Here is a 19,086-nt window from a genome sequence, read left to right as displayed (position 1 = left end):
TCTGCCATGGTTGCTCGGAATAATGGCACTAGTTCCAAAGCTGAGGATCATTCGAGTAATGTGTCTTATGGTGGTTCTTCTCAGTCTACATTATATTCGTCTGTTCCTTCTGGGTTTAAGCCATCCTATAGTAAGAACAAATACAAAGGGAAATTTCAGTATCATCCTCATTCTCGTTTTGGGAGTTCCAAGACCACTTATGGCCAGTATAATGTGAATTCTGCTCCTGGTATTCTTGGTGCTTCTCCACCACAGCAACAGGCTTTTTCGAGCACTTCTTGTCAAATTTGTGGCAAGTTTGGACATCTCGCTCCTACTTGCAGATTTAGGAATGTTGATAATACAGTTTCTGAGGGTTGTCAAATATGTGGGAAGAAGAATCACATTGCAAAATTCTGTCATTTCAGGAACTCTAATTCCTCTCCTCCAGTTCCGACTGCAATGCATGTTTCTCCGTCACAACATCATCAGTCCAGTGATTCTCTTCAACAAACTTGGCTTACTGACTCTGGAGCATCTTCCCATATGACAGCTGATTTAAGTAATTTGTCCTTGACATCTTCATACCCTGCCCATGAAACGATTCAGACTGCGAGTGGGGCAGGTTTATCCATATCTCATATTGGTTCCTCCACTCTTCCTACTTTCTTAAAACCTTTACAACTCAAGTCTGTTCTTTGTGTTCCTGGCATATCTCAGAACCTTTTATCTGTGCATAAACTGTGCTTGGATAATCATTGTAGGCTAATATATGATGCTTCCTGTTTTTGGATCCAGGACAAAGTCACAGGGAGGATTCTCTTTCAAGGCAAATGCAGTAATGGATTGTACCCCATACCACTTCCAGCACGCGTTCGACCTATTTCTTCTCAACCTCAAGCTGCCTATCTTGGCTGTCAAGTATCTTCTAGTCTCTGGCATAGTCGATTAGGTCACCCGTCTAATTCTGTGATCTTGTTAATGTTGAAGAAGTGTAATCTGTCTGTTATTCCTGATTCAGTGTCTGTGATGTGTCATACTTGTCTGGAAGGCAAATTCTGTAAATTGCCCTTTGTTAAGTCTGTGTCAAAGTCTTTGCACCCCTTTGAAGTCATTCACAGTGATGTATGGGGTCCTTCCCCTTGTACTTCCATAGATGGTTTTAGGTACTATGTGAAATTCATTGATGAATGCACTAGACATTGTTGGTTGTTTCCCCTTCTTAATAAAAGTGATGTGTTCTCCACTTTTGTTGGTTTTTCCAATTTTGTTTTAAATCATTTCTCCACATCTATTAAATCATTACAGAGTGATGGTGGAGGGGAATATCTTAGTAAGTCCTTTCAAAATTTTCTGTTGGACAAAGGCATCAAACATCAACTGTCCTGCCCTTACACACCCGAGCAAAATGGGTTAGCTGAAAGGAAGCACAGGCATATCATTGAAACAGCTATAACACTTTTGCAAACAGCTTCTTTACCTTCATCTTTCTGGTCTTTTGCAGTCCAAACTGCTGTCTACCTTATCAATCGCATGCCCTCCCCCACTCTTTATCACAAATCTCCTTTTGAATTGTTGTTTCATGAGATTCCTGATGTTAATCACCTTCGAATATTTGGTTGTTCAGTCTTTCCTTTACTCAAACCATATAATAGTACAAAGTTACAACCCAAGACCATCAAATGCATTTTTCTCGGATATGCTTCCAACTACAAAGGGTTCATTTGTTATGATCTTGTCCATACCAGGTTTTATATTTCCAGACATGTTATTTTTGATGAGTTCGACTTTCCTTATCCTACCTTGTCTGTTCTCTGTCCTGCATCCATTAAATCCTCATATACATCTGTGAACTCATCTCCATTTATATTTGTTAATGGTGATAGTCATATTGTGTCCCTTCCCACATCTAGCACACCACCTATGCCTGAGACCATGTCATTCCCATCTTCAAGTGGTTCTTTGCATTCCTTACAATCCATTGCTGCATCCCCAGGCCAACAAGTCTCATCTTCCTTCCCTGTGGCTCCTGAGGTTCACACTGAGATGGTCACTGCACCTCATACTGAGACTTCTCATGCTACTGGTGTTGCTATTCAATCTGAATTTCAACCTGACAGATTGCAACCTCTTCTACCTATTCCCCCTATGAACACTCATTCTATGCAGACAAGAGCAAAAAGTGGTATTTCGAAGAAGAAGGCCTTTCTTTCTGTAGTTCATGATGCTCCATCTGCTGATCTATCTCAAATAGAACCTGCCACCTACAAGTCTGCTCTCAAGTCCCCTGTATGGTTATCTGCTATGCATGAAGAGTTGGCTGCTCTTCAAACACAACATACTTGGTCTTTGGTTCCATTACCTCATAACAAGAATCTGGTAGGTTGCAAGTGGGTCTTCAAGATTAAGAAACATGCTGATGGCTCTATTTCTCGGTACAAAGCAAGGCTTGTTGCTAAAGGTTTCAACCAAGAAGAGGGTATTGACTATGGCGAAACATTTAGCCCTGTTGTCAAGCCTACAACTGTGAGGTTGGTCTTAGCCCTGGCAGCGCACTTTGGATGGTCTTTGCGTCAACTCGATGTGAAGAATGCCTTTCTTCATGGCATTCTTAATGAGGAAGTGTATATGTCTCAACCACCAGGATTCAGTGACCCCTACAATCCTACCCATGTCTGTCGATTGCATAAGTCTTTGTATGGCTTGAAACAGGCCCCGAGAGCATGGAATGAGAGATTCACTGCTTTTCTTCCTTCTCTGGGATTTCTTTCCACCTATTCTGATCCGTCTTTGTTTGTCAAGCATGATGGACATTCTGTGGTTATTCTTCTTCTTTATGTTGACGATATTATACTCACAGGCAGTGACACTGTTCTTTTTGATGCCGTAATTCATGCTTTGACCAAGGAATTTGATATTAAAGATCTTGGCCCTTTTCACTACTTCCTTGGGATTCAAATTAAACAGAATGCTTGTGGAATGTTTCTGTCTCAGTCTAAGTATGTGTCAGATTTGCTGGCTAAAGCTGACATGGTTCATTCTAAACCATGCTCCACACCTTGCTTACCTTACAACAGGTTATTGAAAGATGATGGACATCCTTTTAATAATCATTCTCTCTATCGTAGCATTGTGGGTGCCCTCCAATACCTCACTTTCACCAGGCCTGATATCTCCTTCTCGGTTCATCAGGTTTGTCAGTTCATGCACTGCCCTATGGACTCTCATTTTGCTGCTGTGAAGCGAATTCTGAGATATTTAAAAGGTACTGCAGATCTTGGTATTCAGTTTACCACAGGAGACTTGACACTTCGTGCATTTAGTGATGCTGATTGGGCTGGGGATCCTAATGACAGGCGATCTACTACAGGTCTAGTTGTGTTTCTCGGATCAAATCCCATTTCTTGGTCGTCTAAGAAACAAAATACAGTTTCTCGTTCCTCCACTGAAGCTGAATATCGAGCACTCTCCAGTACTTCTGCAGAAATTGATTGGATTAAACAGCTTCTTCACTTCCTTAAAGTTGATACTTCTTCTCCAACAACCCTCTATTGTGACAATCTTTCTACGATATCTCTTGCTTACAATCCTGTAATGCATCAGCGGACCAAACATATTGAGGTCGATGTCCACTTTGTCCACAATGTAATCTGTGTTAGAAAGTAATGTAAAAGATAGTAAATACATTTTCTTCTTCTTCTCTGTGTACATGTCTTTCTCCCTCTCTGTTGACAATACTGACTATTGAATATGAACAGAACAAACATGCATGCGTGCGCTACATTAAGATATGTCGGTGAAAGCATAGAATTTGATTAATTTCTGTATGGACCGGCAACTTCAATTTTCAACTGATTAGACTCAACTGTCAATTGTGTTTAATCATGTACATAAAATGATATTTAGTTCTGGCTTTATAGACGGTACTTTTTGTGGTTTCGAGTCTTTCTCAAGTCTCATCACGTTTGAAAGGATAACAAAATTATTGTACGGCGTTTTTATCTTCTTATTGTACGGCATTTTAATCATCTACTGCAAAATGAGGTAGGGTTCAATTCCAAAACTTAACTCAAACAAATGTTAAGGAAAGTAGCATGCACGAGTACCTAATTTCTAATTTTTAGTTGGTGCATGTCAACCCTATGGTGCGGGATTCACACCCATCTATTATCTACAGTTGGAAGTTGCTACGCTCACCTCTTCATGTTTTTTATTGTGTTTTTAAAGAGCTGTTAGTAACACTTTAAAAATGTCCTTGCATATTCACCATACGAGAAAAGTAGTATAAGTAATGTTTCATAGTTATTTCTATTTTCACACATCTACTGATCCACAAGGTCTCTGCAATGTATGTTGACGTCACTACTATGTTCAACTATTAGCGCGACAAACACAAATTGGTCGTGCAAAGATCGTGAAGAAAGACTTTGCACAACGAACAAAAACATTGGTCATAAAGAAGAAGGCGTGACAGTTTGGACTTCGTTGCACAAAATTTTTAGGAACATGTATTCGTCACACAAAATTCTAGGATACATACCTAGGATGACTAATCTTCATCTCTAAAAACTTTGCACGACGACAAGTTATTCTTACGCGAGGAAAACAGTTTAGTCACAAAAAATTATGCGAGAAAAGGTATTTGTCGCGCAAAAAGAATAATATATATATATATTTTTTTTTTAAATTTATTTTTTTGTTTTGGTATTAATTTTGCAATAAAATAATAAAATTAAATTGCAATTAAAAAATGCAATGAGGAGAAAAATAATTTATTTAAAATAAATATAAAATGTATGTACAAGGAAGATGTTTATAAAGTAAGGGAGTAAAAAACTACAAAAAGAATGTGAAATAATCTACAGGGTCGTCATTCGCAAGCGGCCGGAAATCTTGGGGCATGAAGGTCGTAGGGTTAAGGACGGGCTTAGAGGTTGAAAGGGCAGAGTTCTAGGCATGCTCGGGTTAGAGAGGCTCGGACGTCGACGGGGGACGAATATCCAGGAGACGAATGCCAGACTGACTGAGGGCCTATACATTTAGAGACATATGGCTCTTATACAAGGCAAGTTCAGTCCTAAGGTTAGGCACCTCTACTGTCAAAGCTGTCACCTTGACCTTCGACTACAATGATGAAGAGGCTCTAGGTTCCCGCCGCCAGACATTTCCCCATCCTCTACAATACATCGCCAGCCTTCGCTCGAGAGTCTAATCCAAGGTGTCTGTAAAGATTTGAAACCCCACATCCTCGTGGGGATCCATAGACTCGAGCGGAGTCTCAGGATGAAGCTGGGAGGCGGAGTCCTGAAGAACCAATTGTCTATTCTCCATCATCGTCGCATGTGTAATATAACATGAAATATTAATAATAACATTCAAATAATAACCATGATACTTGAATGCGTAAGATAGTAATTACAATTGAAGAATACTTACATGAAGGGACTCGGCCAACTCATCCCCGGGTTGAACATATACGTCTCCAAAGACATCGATCTTTGGGAATTTTGAACCCCTCTGGATAAAACAAGATAAGAAAAATGTTAGTACGAAATAATATTAATATTACTAACATATTAAGAAAAGCTTTATTATTACCTGTAGCCACGCCTCCATCCTATATGAGAAGGGCATTGAACCCGAATGGTGGAGAAGAGTCTTCTTCTCCCAATTGATCTTGTTGGCTTTCACCTTCTTCTGTTATAAAAAAAAAAATTAAACATATTAGTTCTAATTTAAATGAAATATAAAAAAATCAATAAACATTAGTAGGAAACGTATAATACTTTTAGACTTAATATAAAACACGTACCATATAGCTGGGCTCCTAAAAATTATTGCAGAGCCACACCCAATTTTGTTCTCGATCCTCAAACTCCTTCGGACAACCCTCCTCTAGAGCGACATGCGGATCATCAAATGTCTCAAAATATTGGTGCAGGTCGCTTTTCCACTGCTTGTACCGTTCAGCGAAGAGCTTGCTGACATACGCCAATATATCATTGTTGATGTCTTCGAAATTGTAGTTCGTCTGCATTGTAACAAATTAATTACATACATTAAGTAATATAAATATATAAAATTTAAAGGAAAAGCAATAAAAAGGCAGGATACTTAACAACAAATATGCGCGCACCTTCGTCCTCACCTTGTTTGGCATTGCCTTCCAAGACTTCAATTGCATAGAGCAATAGGTCCAAACGATGTGACCAATGTCCTGGGCCAATCCGCTGTTGGTGCAGCCCAATGCTAGTCGTCGTATCCGATTGTGATACATCTGTTGGTCACCCAGGTGATCTTCGCCTTCTTCAACTAGTGACAAGGTCCCTGGGTATTTTTCTTTGCTGCAAAAATATAAAAATTAGTCAAACAAACACAACAAATTAAACCAAAATTTCGGCAGAACCTCCCCTAAAGTTATAATAATTCCCAAACCCTGGACATTGTAATGAATAAGATATGATATCCAATAACAATCACAATAGTTGAATGCTTCAGTAGTGGATGCCAAGTGAAATATTACATACTGAATATCTAGTTTGTAACCTACCTAGAATCAAAAGCCAACTAAAATTTTTAATCTCATGAGGAACATTTAACTTCCACATTCTACTTAGCAACTCAGTTTTTAAGTTAATTGATGTCACATTATTTTGAATTCAAGTTACAGGTTTGATAGTAAATCAACCATTGGCATTCATGCTCCAACAAATAGAATCATTTATATCAAACACTGATAACAAAATACGGCAAATTTTATTAGCAATATAAATATTGACAAAATTTAGCATAAGAGATTTATTCGAGCAGTTATTGGAAATAAAATGACAAACTTTCAAGTTCCAATCTATACTACTTGATTGATCTTCCTGTATGAGATGGAACAGTCTATATGGAGAAATCACCAAGGCATTATAGAAAAAATCAGTTATCAGCGTTCATCACATGTTTACCTTGTTGGGACCCTGAGGCATCAGTAGTGGATGTCGATGTTGTGTCGAGTGTGCGGGGGCGATGGTGACCACGCCTGGCACTAACAGGTAGCATCACTAAAGAAGCTGATGACGACAGCGCCTAGGAGATCCGGGGAGCAACTGGATGAACTGCATCAACTAGATTAACCAATTTGGGCTCCATCTCTGCTGGAGCAGTGGCGGCTGAAGTAGGAGGCGGGGGAATTGGAGGGGGTGTGGTCATCACTGCCTTACGACTTCTAATAAGCTTTGACATCTGCACAATTAGAAGAAAAAAAATTCAATCCATATATATGATGTGATACGGGGGCAACAGCCTTCAGAAATTCAATTCAATTCACAAATGATATGGTTCTGAGGTTGCTCAAAATACCAATACTAATATGTGGAAACAATTCACTATAATATTAATTTCTTTCTATAAAATTATTGAAACGTTAACATCTATATGAATGCCTGAAATTCTAAAATTAAAATTCCTTAGTTGCATCTATCTCAATGAGGACCATCTATTTGAATCCATAATCCATACGATTAACATATCAGTTCTGATTCAGCTTTGTTAATCTTAGCCACCCCATTTTCTCTCTCTCGCAGAGATCCCCCAAATTCCCCAGCTTTTCGCCGCCGACTCCTTCCTTTGGTTGGGGTCGGTAGGCAGTCCTCCTTTCTCTTCTTCCTTTTCCTTCTCTTCTCCTTTCATTATGTATGTGACCTACCCTTCCACTGTCTGTGGTTGTCGGATTGTAAAGTCAATACCTCTTTTTCCGACGTCCTTCGCCGTTTACCGGCTCTTCTTTCTTTTCCTCCTACATCTTAACCTCTTTTCAAACCCAAATTCCATTTCTTCAGTCATTTTCTCTCACATCCATTTCTCCGATTTCCCTTTCTTTCCCATGGCACCTCCACCTTCAACCTCTCCATCACTTCCCTTTTATTCCTACCAAAAATCAAATCTTCGAGTTTTGGACTTGATTTGGGATGTAGATCTCTACCCCACTGCCCTTTGTTTTAATGGCATGCTGAAAAATTTGGGCGAAGTGTTCTGCGACCTCCGTCGGAGTAAGGGTGTTCTACCACATCTCTTTGGCCCTCCTCCCCCCGATATTGTGTCTACTTGGTTCTCTTCCTACAGGTGTGGTGGTTGGTGGTACGGATCTACATGGCTTGGTCGGTTGCGGTACTCTGAGATATGATCTTTGTTATGGAATTTCTTTTCTTTATGTGTTACTTTGGTTAGCTTTGTAATATGTTTTATCTTTAATGAATTCCGAGTCTCTAACTCTTTCGACCAAAAAAAAAAAAAAAAAAACATATCAATGCTGAACAATGAGGAACAAGAAACATGATATTATTTTATCAGTAGCAAAAATCCTCAATCAACTAGCATGCACCCATATAAAACTGTTTAGTAATCTTCATTGCCTGCCATTTCGAAGACCCATTAAGAATCACAGTTCAAATTTTGATTTATGCCATGGACTGAGCTTGGTACTAAGCTATAACATATTACCGGCAATACCAAAATCATTAAAGAAAAAGGGTTTACTCTCATTTACAAAAACAGCTCAACTACACCAAATAGAATAATAATAGGATGGAACAGGCACGCATAATTGTGTACGATGCATCAAGCCCACATGAATCCTTAAACTAAACACAATATTCAGTTGATTTTGAAATACCCCGCATTTTCTTAAGAGCTTTCGCATGAGTTATTTGATAAGGTAACATACCCCATTAAAAAAAAAAAGATACCAGTTCACTTCTCCTTCAGAGCAGTTCCAGCCCTACACATTTGGACTGGCACCAAGTGAAAAAAATAGACTGGCACCCTGTCCATCACCTCCAGCCCGCAAAACAGGCTGGCACCCAGCCCAAGCCAGGCAGGAGCCCAGCCCAAAATGGACAGACCCAGAGGCCGGTCCATTTCCCTGGCGCATGCACAACACGCTCTCCTAGCGCGAGTAGCCGACAACAATTGCAGGCGGTGGGGCCCGCGTGCAGGGCAAGTTGTGTTCGACCGGCTGAGGGCTACGTGGCCCTCCTCAGAGCCGTTGGATTTCCAACGGCTAGTTTTTGTAGGCTGTTGGATTTCCAACGGTAAAAAAAATTTAAATTTCACTTTTAAATTGGACCGTCCGATCACAGATCAACGGTCCACGTTTTTTTCACCAAAAATTAAAAAAAAAAAAAAAAAAAAAAAGGCCCAACGGTCAGAAATTTGACCGTTGGCCACGTGGCAGAGTGTTGGCTGTTGGATTTGATTATTTTTCAAATCCAACGGTCCAGATTAATTACAACATTAAATTTTATTAAAAATTCATTAAAAATTGTAAAATTTTTTTTAAAAAATACAGAAAAATTTAAAAAAATTAATTTTTTTTTTCTATAAATACCTAACCCTCATCTTCCACCTTACACCACATTTCAATATTTTCTACACTTTCTACACTTTCTACATTTGAATATTTTGTACACTTTGAGAGAAAAAAATGACTTCGTGGAAGCTCAGTGAAGATATTACGTTGTGTGAATGTTGGGTTCGCACTATTCATGACCCGATTACGGGTAATGAGATGGATAAGCGAGAAATGTGGAGTAAAATTACGAAATCGTTTTGCGATGTACATGGAAAAGATGCCAGATCTAGTCAAGGTCTTCAAGGTCGTTGGAAAAAACTCAACGCATCCTTTACTTGTTGGAAAAACGCCCTCTCTCATTCTTCTGGTAATCTGCGTAGTGGGACAAGTTTAGCGGATGAGGTAACAATATTTTTATTTATTTATATGCATTCCACCCACATCAATATTTTAATTTATTTAATTTCTTATGTAATTTTTATGTAATATGCATTCCACGCCCATCGATATTTTATGTAATTTCTATGTAATTTCTTATGTAATTTATATGCATTCCACGTCCATCAATATTTTAATTTATTTATTTGTGTTACACCCGTATTTTTTAATACTATCTTATCCCACATTTTTATAGACACTACAAACACAAGCATTCTACAATGCAAAGAACCATAACAAATCATTCAACAAATGGGAATGTTGGCAAATTGTCAAAGATTGCCCTAGATACAAAATTGTGGCAACCGGTCCAGAAGTTGTCATGCACGGTATGGGTCTACACAGTTCGCCAGAAGCAGACACAGCCGAACAAGAAGCCAACACATTTGAAGACACGGAAGGGACGCCTAAACAAGTGCCAGAGACCCAACCGACTCGTCAGTCCCTCAGGCCTCAAGGTACAAAGGCATCAAAGAAAAAAGGTAGTTCTTCCAAAAATGACTACACTAAATATATGGAGGAACTTACTCGTCAAGGTGAACTGAACATGGCATGGGAAAAGGCTAGAGATGAGGAAAAAGCTACTGCTATGGTAGCAATTATTGCAGCTACTGAGGCTCGTGATGCGGCGGCTGAGAGACAAAGAGAAATAGTTAATCGAGAGAACGAGATGATTAGAGAAGCACTTCATCGAGAGAATGAGATGCTTAGAGAAGAAAGGATGGCTCAAACAGATCGTGACACTATGAACAAGTCTCTAGTAGGACTGTCTCCGAATTCAAAATATTTTTGGACATCAGAAAAAAGAGATGTTGTGTGAAGGAGGCGTGCAAGAGATGCCGAAACAAGTCAAGGGGGTTCCAGCTACAGAAATCCTAGCAACCAAGATCCTAGCACCACATATCCTAACTCCACAGACTTTGTATAATTATCGCATTTATTTGTACTACTTTATTTAATTTCTTATGTGATTTCTTATTTACTTTTAGAACTTTATTTAATTTCTTATGTAATTTCTTATTTACTTTTAGAACTTTATTTAATTTCTTATGTAATTTCTTATTTATTTTTAGAACTTTATTTAATTTCTTATGTAATTTTTGTACTTTATTTAAATATTTGAATAAGATTACATAAACTCACCAAATAAACATTTAAAAAAAAAACACCAAATAAAATTACATAACCTCACCATTTAAACTTAAAAAAAAAAAACAAACACACTAAATAAGATTACTTAAAAACAATACACTTTATTCTTCAACCACAAGCCCTATTTTAATTATCTTCGCCTTCGTGCAATCTCCACTGATGGTCAATCAAGTCATTCTGGCGGGCTATGTGCCAGTATGGCTCTTGTAATGAAGTGTATCGTTGAACGATCAATTCATTGTAACGTCCATCCCGTTCCAACGGCTCGTGTTGCACGGGATCTTCGGTCCGGTCATGAGCATAGTAGATTTGTGTTCTTGAGTTGTTCATCGGATCCGGCTCGTATTCATTGACGGCATCATAATCATACTCGTCTTCAACAATCATGTTGTGTAGAATAATACACGTCATCATGATGGATCGAAGAGCCTCGACATCAAACATTCTAGCTGCAGCCCTGACAATGGCCCAACGAGCTTGCAGGATACCAAAACAATGCTCGACATCCTTCCTACACCCTTCTTGACACTTTGCGAAGTGTTTCTCTTTTTCACTCTGCGGGTGTGGCACTGTTTTGACAAATGTTGACCACCTTGGGTAAATACCATCTGCAAGGTAGTATGGTCCCTCGTATTTATTACCATTAACCCAATATATGCATCTCGGCCCACGCCCTTGTAGCAGTTCGTCAAACACTGGAGATTGGGCAAGGACATTTAGGTCATTCTGAGCTCCTGGAACACCAAAAAAAGCATGCCAAATCCAAGTATCAAAAGAAGCCACCGCTTCCAGAATGATGCTTTTGGCTCCTTTTCTGTCGCCATAAGCTCCTTGCCACGCACTTGGCCAGTTTTTCCATGTCCAGTGCATGCAGTCGATGCTTCCAATCATGCCAGGGAAGCCTCGCATCTCACCCTTCCTCAGAAGCCTTCGCATGTCCCTTGTCGTGGGTTACCGAAAGTACTCATTGATGTAGAGGGCTTCAATTGCAGAGCAAAACCGCATCAGGGACTCCAGAACTGTTGTTTTTCCCATCCTTGCGATCTCATCCACTTGATCTGCAGATGCTCCATATGCAAGCATTCGCAAGGCAGCCGTAATTTTTTGCTCAGGAAGAAGACCTAGAACATGAAAAGCATCATCTTTTTGCACAAAATATGGATCATGGTTGCAAACATCACTCATGATTTTAGCGAACAAACTTCGTTGCATTCTAAAACGACGTCTAAAAACATGATCAGGGAAAACGCTGTTGGGTTTGGCTATCTGACCCATAGCTTCCATGATACGGCAGGAATGTGAGGCCCTCCGCCTTCTATGGTGATCATCCTCATCCTCCTCCATTGCGAAGGCCTCATCTCCACCTCCACCTTGGTCAAGATTGACCAATTCTTCCTGTTGTGCCAACAACCTTTTCTGCTGCTCTTGCAACTGTTTATACGCTCTCCTTGAAGAAGACATTGTAAGAACTCAAGATTTGAAAACGATAAAGAAGAATTCTGAGCTAAAAAAAAGGATTGAGTTTAGTGTGAGGATGGATGTAGGGATGTAGGGTTTATATGGACAAAAAAAAAGAAGATGAGGTTCTGGACAATGCCATGTGGCACTACGTGATTGGTTGAAAATCTTATCGAAATCTTGGCTAAATTATTGTAAATAGGAAGTGACACGTGGCATGTCGGGATTGGTTGAAAATCTTAGCGGAAATCTATTCAAAAAATAGTACGTTCGGATAATGAAACGTGGCGTGACGAGATTGGTTAAAAATCTTATCGAAATCTTGCCTAAATTATTGTAAACAAGAAGTGACACGTGGGTTGTCGGGATTGGTTGAAAATCTTAGCGGAAATCTATTAAAAAAATAGTACGTTCGGATAATGACACGTGGCGTGACGAGATTGGTTAAAAATCCTATCCGAAATTAAAACTATTTTTTTTATTATTTTATAAAATATTTATTTAATATTTTAAATGGACTGGGTGCCAGCGCATTTTTTGACTGGGTGATGTATTTTAATATTACAGGCTTGAGTTGCCTTCAGAGCTGTCTAAAGTGCGTAATGTATTTCATGCTTCGATGCTCCGACATTATGTTGCTGATCCGTCGCATGTGATACCTCCTCAACCGTTGGAGATTAATCTAGATTTGACCTATGACGAGGAACCGGTGACGATCATCGATTGGAAAGAAAAGGTTCTGAGGAACAAGACGGTGAACTTAGTGAAAGTTTTGTGGAGGAATCATTCAGTCGAGGGAGCTACATGGGAGACAGAAGATCGGATGAGGGATTTGTATCCTAGATTGTTCTTCGATCACTAGGGGTTATATTTGGTTGTTTTGAATTTCGGGACGAAATTCTATTAAGGTGGGTAGGTTGTGACATCCCGTCCCGAGATTATAAAAACGTATGTGTGAATTTACCTTTTTACCCTTAGTTCGTTACATTTACGTTTAGTGTTGTTTTGTGTGGTGTGGCATGTGTTGGACCACACACACACACTCACACACACTGTCTCTATCTCTCCCGTGATTCCCTCCCCCTCTGTCTCTTCCCTGTCTCTCTCTCTCTCTCTCCCGAGCTCCATTCTTTCTTCTTCTTTCTTCAAACTCGTACGGACAAACACCAAACTCACCCAAACCACCATAGATCGAAGGAACCAAGGGCATTTTTGGACTCGTGAAGCTCGTACGAGTGCAACCATACCATTTTCAGGTGAGAAATCCTTCGTTTTCACGTCGATTCGAGGTAGTCCGATTTAGGTACTATTCATGCAAACTTAATCTAGCATGTTTTTGGGATTTTGAAGCTTGTAGATGTCTTAGTGAGGTCCCAAGGAGCCTCGGAGTGCTTCGTTGGACAAATTTGGACGTCGGGATAGCTTGGTTCAAAGTTTGGCCGGAGCTTTCGGGGCTTTTTCCGGCGAATCCACGGCGAGTTAGGGGTCGAGGCAGGTATGGATGTGTTCGTCTCGTCAATACCTTAATTTTGATATAAAGTACGTCGAAAATGGTTAAGAAATGAAGAAGTTATGACACTTTGAAGTTTACCCAGAAATTCCGGCAAAACACCCACCTCCGGCGAAACCAGTCCGGCGACGCGAGGAAGAAGACGCGCGCGTGGGCAGCGCGTATACAGGGCGCGTGAGGGCGCGTGAGAGCTCCAAATTGAGTTCTAAAAATTGTCACGTATTCGTGACGTCGTGTAGATCACCGTGGTATATTCACACACCCAAATTGAGCAACGTATGAGAAAGTTATTGACGAATGTTTGTGTATGTGCGTTTAATTGATGATTTTATAATTATTCTTTTATAGGTGAAACTTGTACGGACGACGAATGTAACCAAACTAGGCGTGAGGGTTACTACCCGGCTACTTATCAGTGAGTGGGCAGTTATTTTTCAGTATATATATACGTATGCTTGACGTATTTCCCAGAAAACGTATTTTAAAAGAAATACGAATTAAATATCCTGTCATATATGCATCATATTTTAATATGTGCATTACCATAATTATGCATACTGTTGCATGGTGCTGAGGAGGCCCAGGTAAGCTACATTTGACATACATTTGATATACGTATGAAATACGTTTGGAATATGATTGAGATATGATGAATTATACGATTGTGATATGATTGAAATATGATTGAGATATAATTAAGATACGATTGAGATATTATGCTGATAACGATCATGAGATATGATTGAGATATGACGAATGATATGATAGAGATGCTTAGAGAGCTCATAACCTGCACCCCCAGTGTTAGTGCTCCCGCCCTGAGCTGGGCACAGTCCTTCACGTGATGTTCACCTCCCGCACCTCATGCTCAGCTTGGATCCAAGCTAGGTGCACAGGCCTGTCGTACATACCACATTAGGTGGTTCCGACTCGTAGGTGACCCGCGATTATTCGCACAGCCTTCACGTGATCGTAGCACTAGAGCGTATATATACGTTACACCCAGTCCTGTCGTACAGACCACTTTCGGTGGTTCCGACTCGTGGGCAGGTTCAGTTGTTCAGTTATTGAGTTTGAGATTTGAGCTCTATATGCAGCCGTACAGGTCACGTTAGGTGACTCCGGCTGCCAGATGTTATGCTATTGATGTGATTTATACCTGAGCACTTGCATATCATTATGAGGCTTTGACATGGCACATTCTTGAGCATGATTGGTATACCCTTGAGCATGTTTGGCATATTTATACATACGTTTATATGTTCATTTTCTGGGAAACTATACTTGTTTTACGGCGAGGGGTTAGTATATTCAAAGAGAAAAGAAGGTTCTTAATAAGTTTGTTTTGCTGACCCACTCAACTTTGTTTTGCGCCCCTCCAGGTTTAAGATATCAGAGCTTGGTGGCTACGAGGAATCCAACGGTGTTCTGACAGAATGGACAAAAATTAGGACTCACCTTTGGGTGTTTAATCTTAGGAATTGTATCTTTAAAGCTTCCGTACTGTGTAAATGGTTACGTCACTCTCACGTGACGGCCAGCATGCCCTCCTTCGGGACGGGGTGTGTCAGTTGGTATCAGAGCTCTAGGTTGCAGTCCTGTATATCTTGAGAAATTCTTAGTGTCTTCTGTTAGAACTTTACCGCCTCGTAGAGAGCCACGTCGTTCAGATAAGCCTAGCTTCCCCGATATAGCTCAGTTAAAGGAAACTAATACTATTGTGATTCAGTCACTTAGTCAACGAATTCCTTTTGAGATTGTTTATAAGTTGAAACTGAATCACTTTATGGAAAAATGATGGACCTAAGGGAGCAAAGCGATGGCTTAATCATTTGGAAAAGACGTTTTGGATTATGCAAGTTAAGGAAATCTGTCTTTTGAAGGTAAGTCAAGACGACTACCTGGTTTCTGAGTATTGAGTTGCATCCAGGTGGAGACTGGAGTCTTATATGATGTCACCGGAGGAAACAGCTGATTGAAAAAAAAAAAAAAAAAAAAAAAAAAAATTTAAAGAATTGGTTAAGAAAAGGTTTATTCCTCCGACATATATGGATGATAATAAGCAAGAGTTTGCGATTTGAGACAAGGAAAGATGACGGCGAATAAGTATTATAGAAAGTTTACGAACTTGCCTTATTACCATCCGGATGTTGTTGATAATCCGGCAAAGATGTCTCGTCGTGTTAGGCTGGGTAATAAGAAGAAGTGGCGTTCTTTGGCGACCACTACCTACTATACTTATTACAAGGAGTTTTACGAGATTTTATTAAGAATTAAGGACTCTGAGATTATGTCCAGCGATAATGATGAAGAAGAATAAAGGAATGGGAACCAGAGGAATGATGACAAGGATAAAGGCCAGTCATCTCGAGAACCTCGAAAGATTCGGAACTTCAAAAGAAGTGAAGCTAATTCTAGTTCTTTTGGCAAAGGTTTTAATGCCATTGACCAGAGGCGAAGTGATAGATGTATTGGTAATCCCAGATCTTAGAGACAAGGTGATTTTGGTAAAGGAAATGTACCTTTGTGCTGTAGGTACAATAATGGACACCTTTGAGAATGTAGGCGAGAAAGCAGTGGACGCTTTACAAGTGGATAGATGGGACATAGAACTACAAATTATGTCCAAAGCCAACGGAAGCCCTAGCAGTCTTCTTTGCCACAACTAGCGCCGATCCAGCAAGTTCCTGGATCTATTAATTATGGTCAGTTAGGCCGTGGTGTACATGAGCGAAGTATTTACACTAATAGAGGTTGTGGGAGACGACAACAAGCCTAGGGATGTGTTAACCACACATCACTGCAAGATACTCAGAATTATTCGGATTTGATTAGGAGTACGATAATTAATCTTAATGACTTAGCTAGAGTCTATTTGGTAATAATGTAGAAATTTTATGTTATTAATGATATTGCCTAGAAAGTAGTAAGTAAACGCGGTTGAGACGTGTGTATGTATTTCCCAGTGAGTGGCAAAATAGTAATATTACACCCTCGAGAGTTGTTGCTTACTTATCGAGACAACGATGATTTATCAGTATTGCGGGCTGCAGACCGTAATATTAATAATTTATTCGTGGATTCGTTAAGCAAGTAAACCGGTAGGTTATCCTATGTTAGTATCGTACTTATTCAAAGTGCTCAGTAATAGTAGAGTATGTATTGATGCCAGCTACTTTTGTTCCATTAGATTGTGGATTTCGATGTTATTCTAGAGCATATTATGTTATATACAGTGATGAGTTGCAGACCACGCGAGGTGGTACTGAATGTGTGCAAGATATACATGATATGATGAGTTGATTATGAACTATATATGCAGTCGATGACTGAGTTGATTATGATGAGTTAATTATGAGTTATATCACTACTACAAATTTTTACACACATGACGCAGTTTATGCGTCATGTTAAAAGTTTAATGACGCAAAGGTTTAGCGTCATCTATGTGGGTGTCATTAAAGATATTTTTTATGACGTTGAACGAGTGTCATGTATTACTTTTAAGGACGCCTAAAAAGCGTCATTGAATTAAGAACTTGTGTCATATATTACCATTTAAGACACGGAATAAGTGTCATAAATAGATGAATAAGCAACATGGTATACTAAATATGACGTACGCACAGTGTCATGTATAGTTGCTAGAGACACCTAACAAGCGTCATTGAATTAAAAAAGCGTGTCATCTATTTCAATTTGAGATGTGGAATATGTGTCATAAACATAGAAATGAGTGTCATGGTACACTAATTATGACTATAGCACTGAAACCATTTGCAGTGTCATTGAATATTAGCAACGACACAAAAAGTGTGTCATAAGCCGTTTAATACATGTTCTGAAATATGTTTGATGAATATATAATGTATTTTTAATTTGAAAGCAAGACCTACATAATTCATCCAGAAAGCAAGATATTTACCTTAAATAAACCAGTATTGCTTCATAAATTTGTAAATATTACAAAAAACAATCTCACAATCAACACATTTAATAAAATATGTAGAGATTTCCTACTAAAATAAAACCACTGAATTTGAAATTTCACAAGCTAGCTAGTCTAGTGTTTTATCTATTGGGATGAAGTCATCAACATTCTCAGCCCACTCTATTCTTAATGCATCAATTTCCTATTGAGTGTAAGTAGCTTTTTCTTTGAACTGCAACAAATCACAACCAAATGAAACATGTGACGATAAAAACTAATTTTAGTCATTAATTAATAAGAAGGCGATAATACTTTAAACAAATCACCGTTAGCTGTAAATTAATTTGCCTGAACTATAAATTACCCACAAAGAACATAATCTGCACACCTTCCACCACATGTAACCATAACCCACTGCTCCCAAGGTCGCTGCTGGCATTATTAGTGATGTCATATTACCTGAAAAGGAAAACAAGAATTTCAATGAAAAGAAAAAAGAGAACCACTTCAAAATTGTTTCTTTCGTATTATGAACTGCATAACACATAAGCAAATAGTAGTGAGATACCAATATAGCAACTTGAACCCAAAATAAAGGGCATGGCCATGCATAATTAAGTTTTTATACACAATAGGAAGAAAACACAAAGCAACTGAAGAATTTATTAGAAACACAGAGAGAAAAATGAGATACCAATTTGGCTATTGTTCCCATTCACAAAAACCGTTCCCCAGCTTTTCGACGAGCCAATTTGCCTGGTCTCAGTTATCATTCGGCTAATCCAAAATATAATCAGACAGGAAACTTCATACCCATACGAACAAATTCGACACAACAAAACAACATTTCATACTAACTTACACCAGTTTCCACAATACCAGTGCCGTGAAGGAATCATAGTCACCATCTACGTGTTCCCCATATCCATTCAACAATGACTGCCACCAAAACACAAACAAACGCAAAAATCCATCAAATCTTCGGCAACCAAACACGAACTCCCAAATAGACAAACAAAACTATTGAACCAATCAAACCCCTTTTCCTCAATACCAATCCATTCCTCTTCTTTCAAAGCGCGGAAGTTAAGTCCAAAATCTCAAAGCAGGGAAGAAGCTACATAAAAATGACATAAGTTAGAAAGATGCGACCATAGTATGGTTCCACTTCTTCATTTATCTTGGATTCTGAATGCATGTAATATGTATCAAATGTACTGAATAATCTACTGCTATCCTTAAATTCATTTTCCACTTATTTCATAATTGAAGGCTATAGAT

At 39.1% G+C, this 19,086-nt stretch overlaps 1 protein-coding gene across 1 annotated transcript; it reads right to left on the bottom strand.

The window, feature by feature from the left end:
• Positions 1–5,187: 5,187 nt before the first annotated feature.
• LOC148690487 (uncharacterized) lies at positions 5,188–7,732 on the bottom strand. The gene is made up of 6 exons (XM_088684926.1): positions 6,933–7,732; positions 6,128–6,323; positions 5,831–6,010; positions 5,578–5,673; positions 5,416–5,496; positions 5,188–5,283 (listed from the first exon to the last, which is right to left on the bottom strand). Exons 2-6 carry the CDS (start codon positions 6,254–6,256, stop codon positions 5,188–5,190), a joined length of 582 nt encoding a protein of 193 aa, XP_088541052.1. The 5' UTR covers positions 6,257–6,323; positions 6,933–7,732.
• Between the last annotated feature and the right edge of the window lie 11,354 nt (positions 7,733–19,086).

Source organism: Pyrus communis, chromosome 15 (genome assembly GCF_041283825.1).
Source record: "Pyrus communis isolate YQ-2024b chromosome 15, ASM4128382v1, whole genome shotgun sequence".
NCBI lineage: Eukaryota > Viridiplantae > Streptophyta > Magnoliopsida > Rosales > Rosaceae > Pyrus > Pyrus communis.
Note: the sequence above shows the minus strand (reverse complement) of the source record. Positions and strands in the feature narration are given on the sequence as shown.

Excerpts from the sequence above, each read along its gene's own strand:
- LOC148690487 (XM_088684926.1), bottom strand. The coding sequence starts at position 6,256 with ATGTATCACAATCGGATACGACGACTAGCATTGGGCTGCACCAACAGC. Across the intron at positions 6,011-6,127 it reads GGAAGGCAATGCCAAACAAG|ACGAACTACAATTTCGAAGA; the intron begins GTGAGGACGAAG and ends GTTACAATGCAG. Across the intron at positions 5,284-5,415 it reads AGTTGGCCGAGTCCCTTCAT|GACTCCGCCTCCCAGCTTCA; the intron begins GTAAGTATTCTT and ends TTGGTTCTTCAG.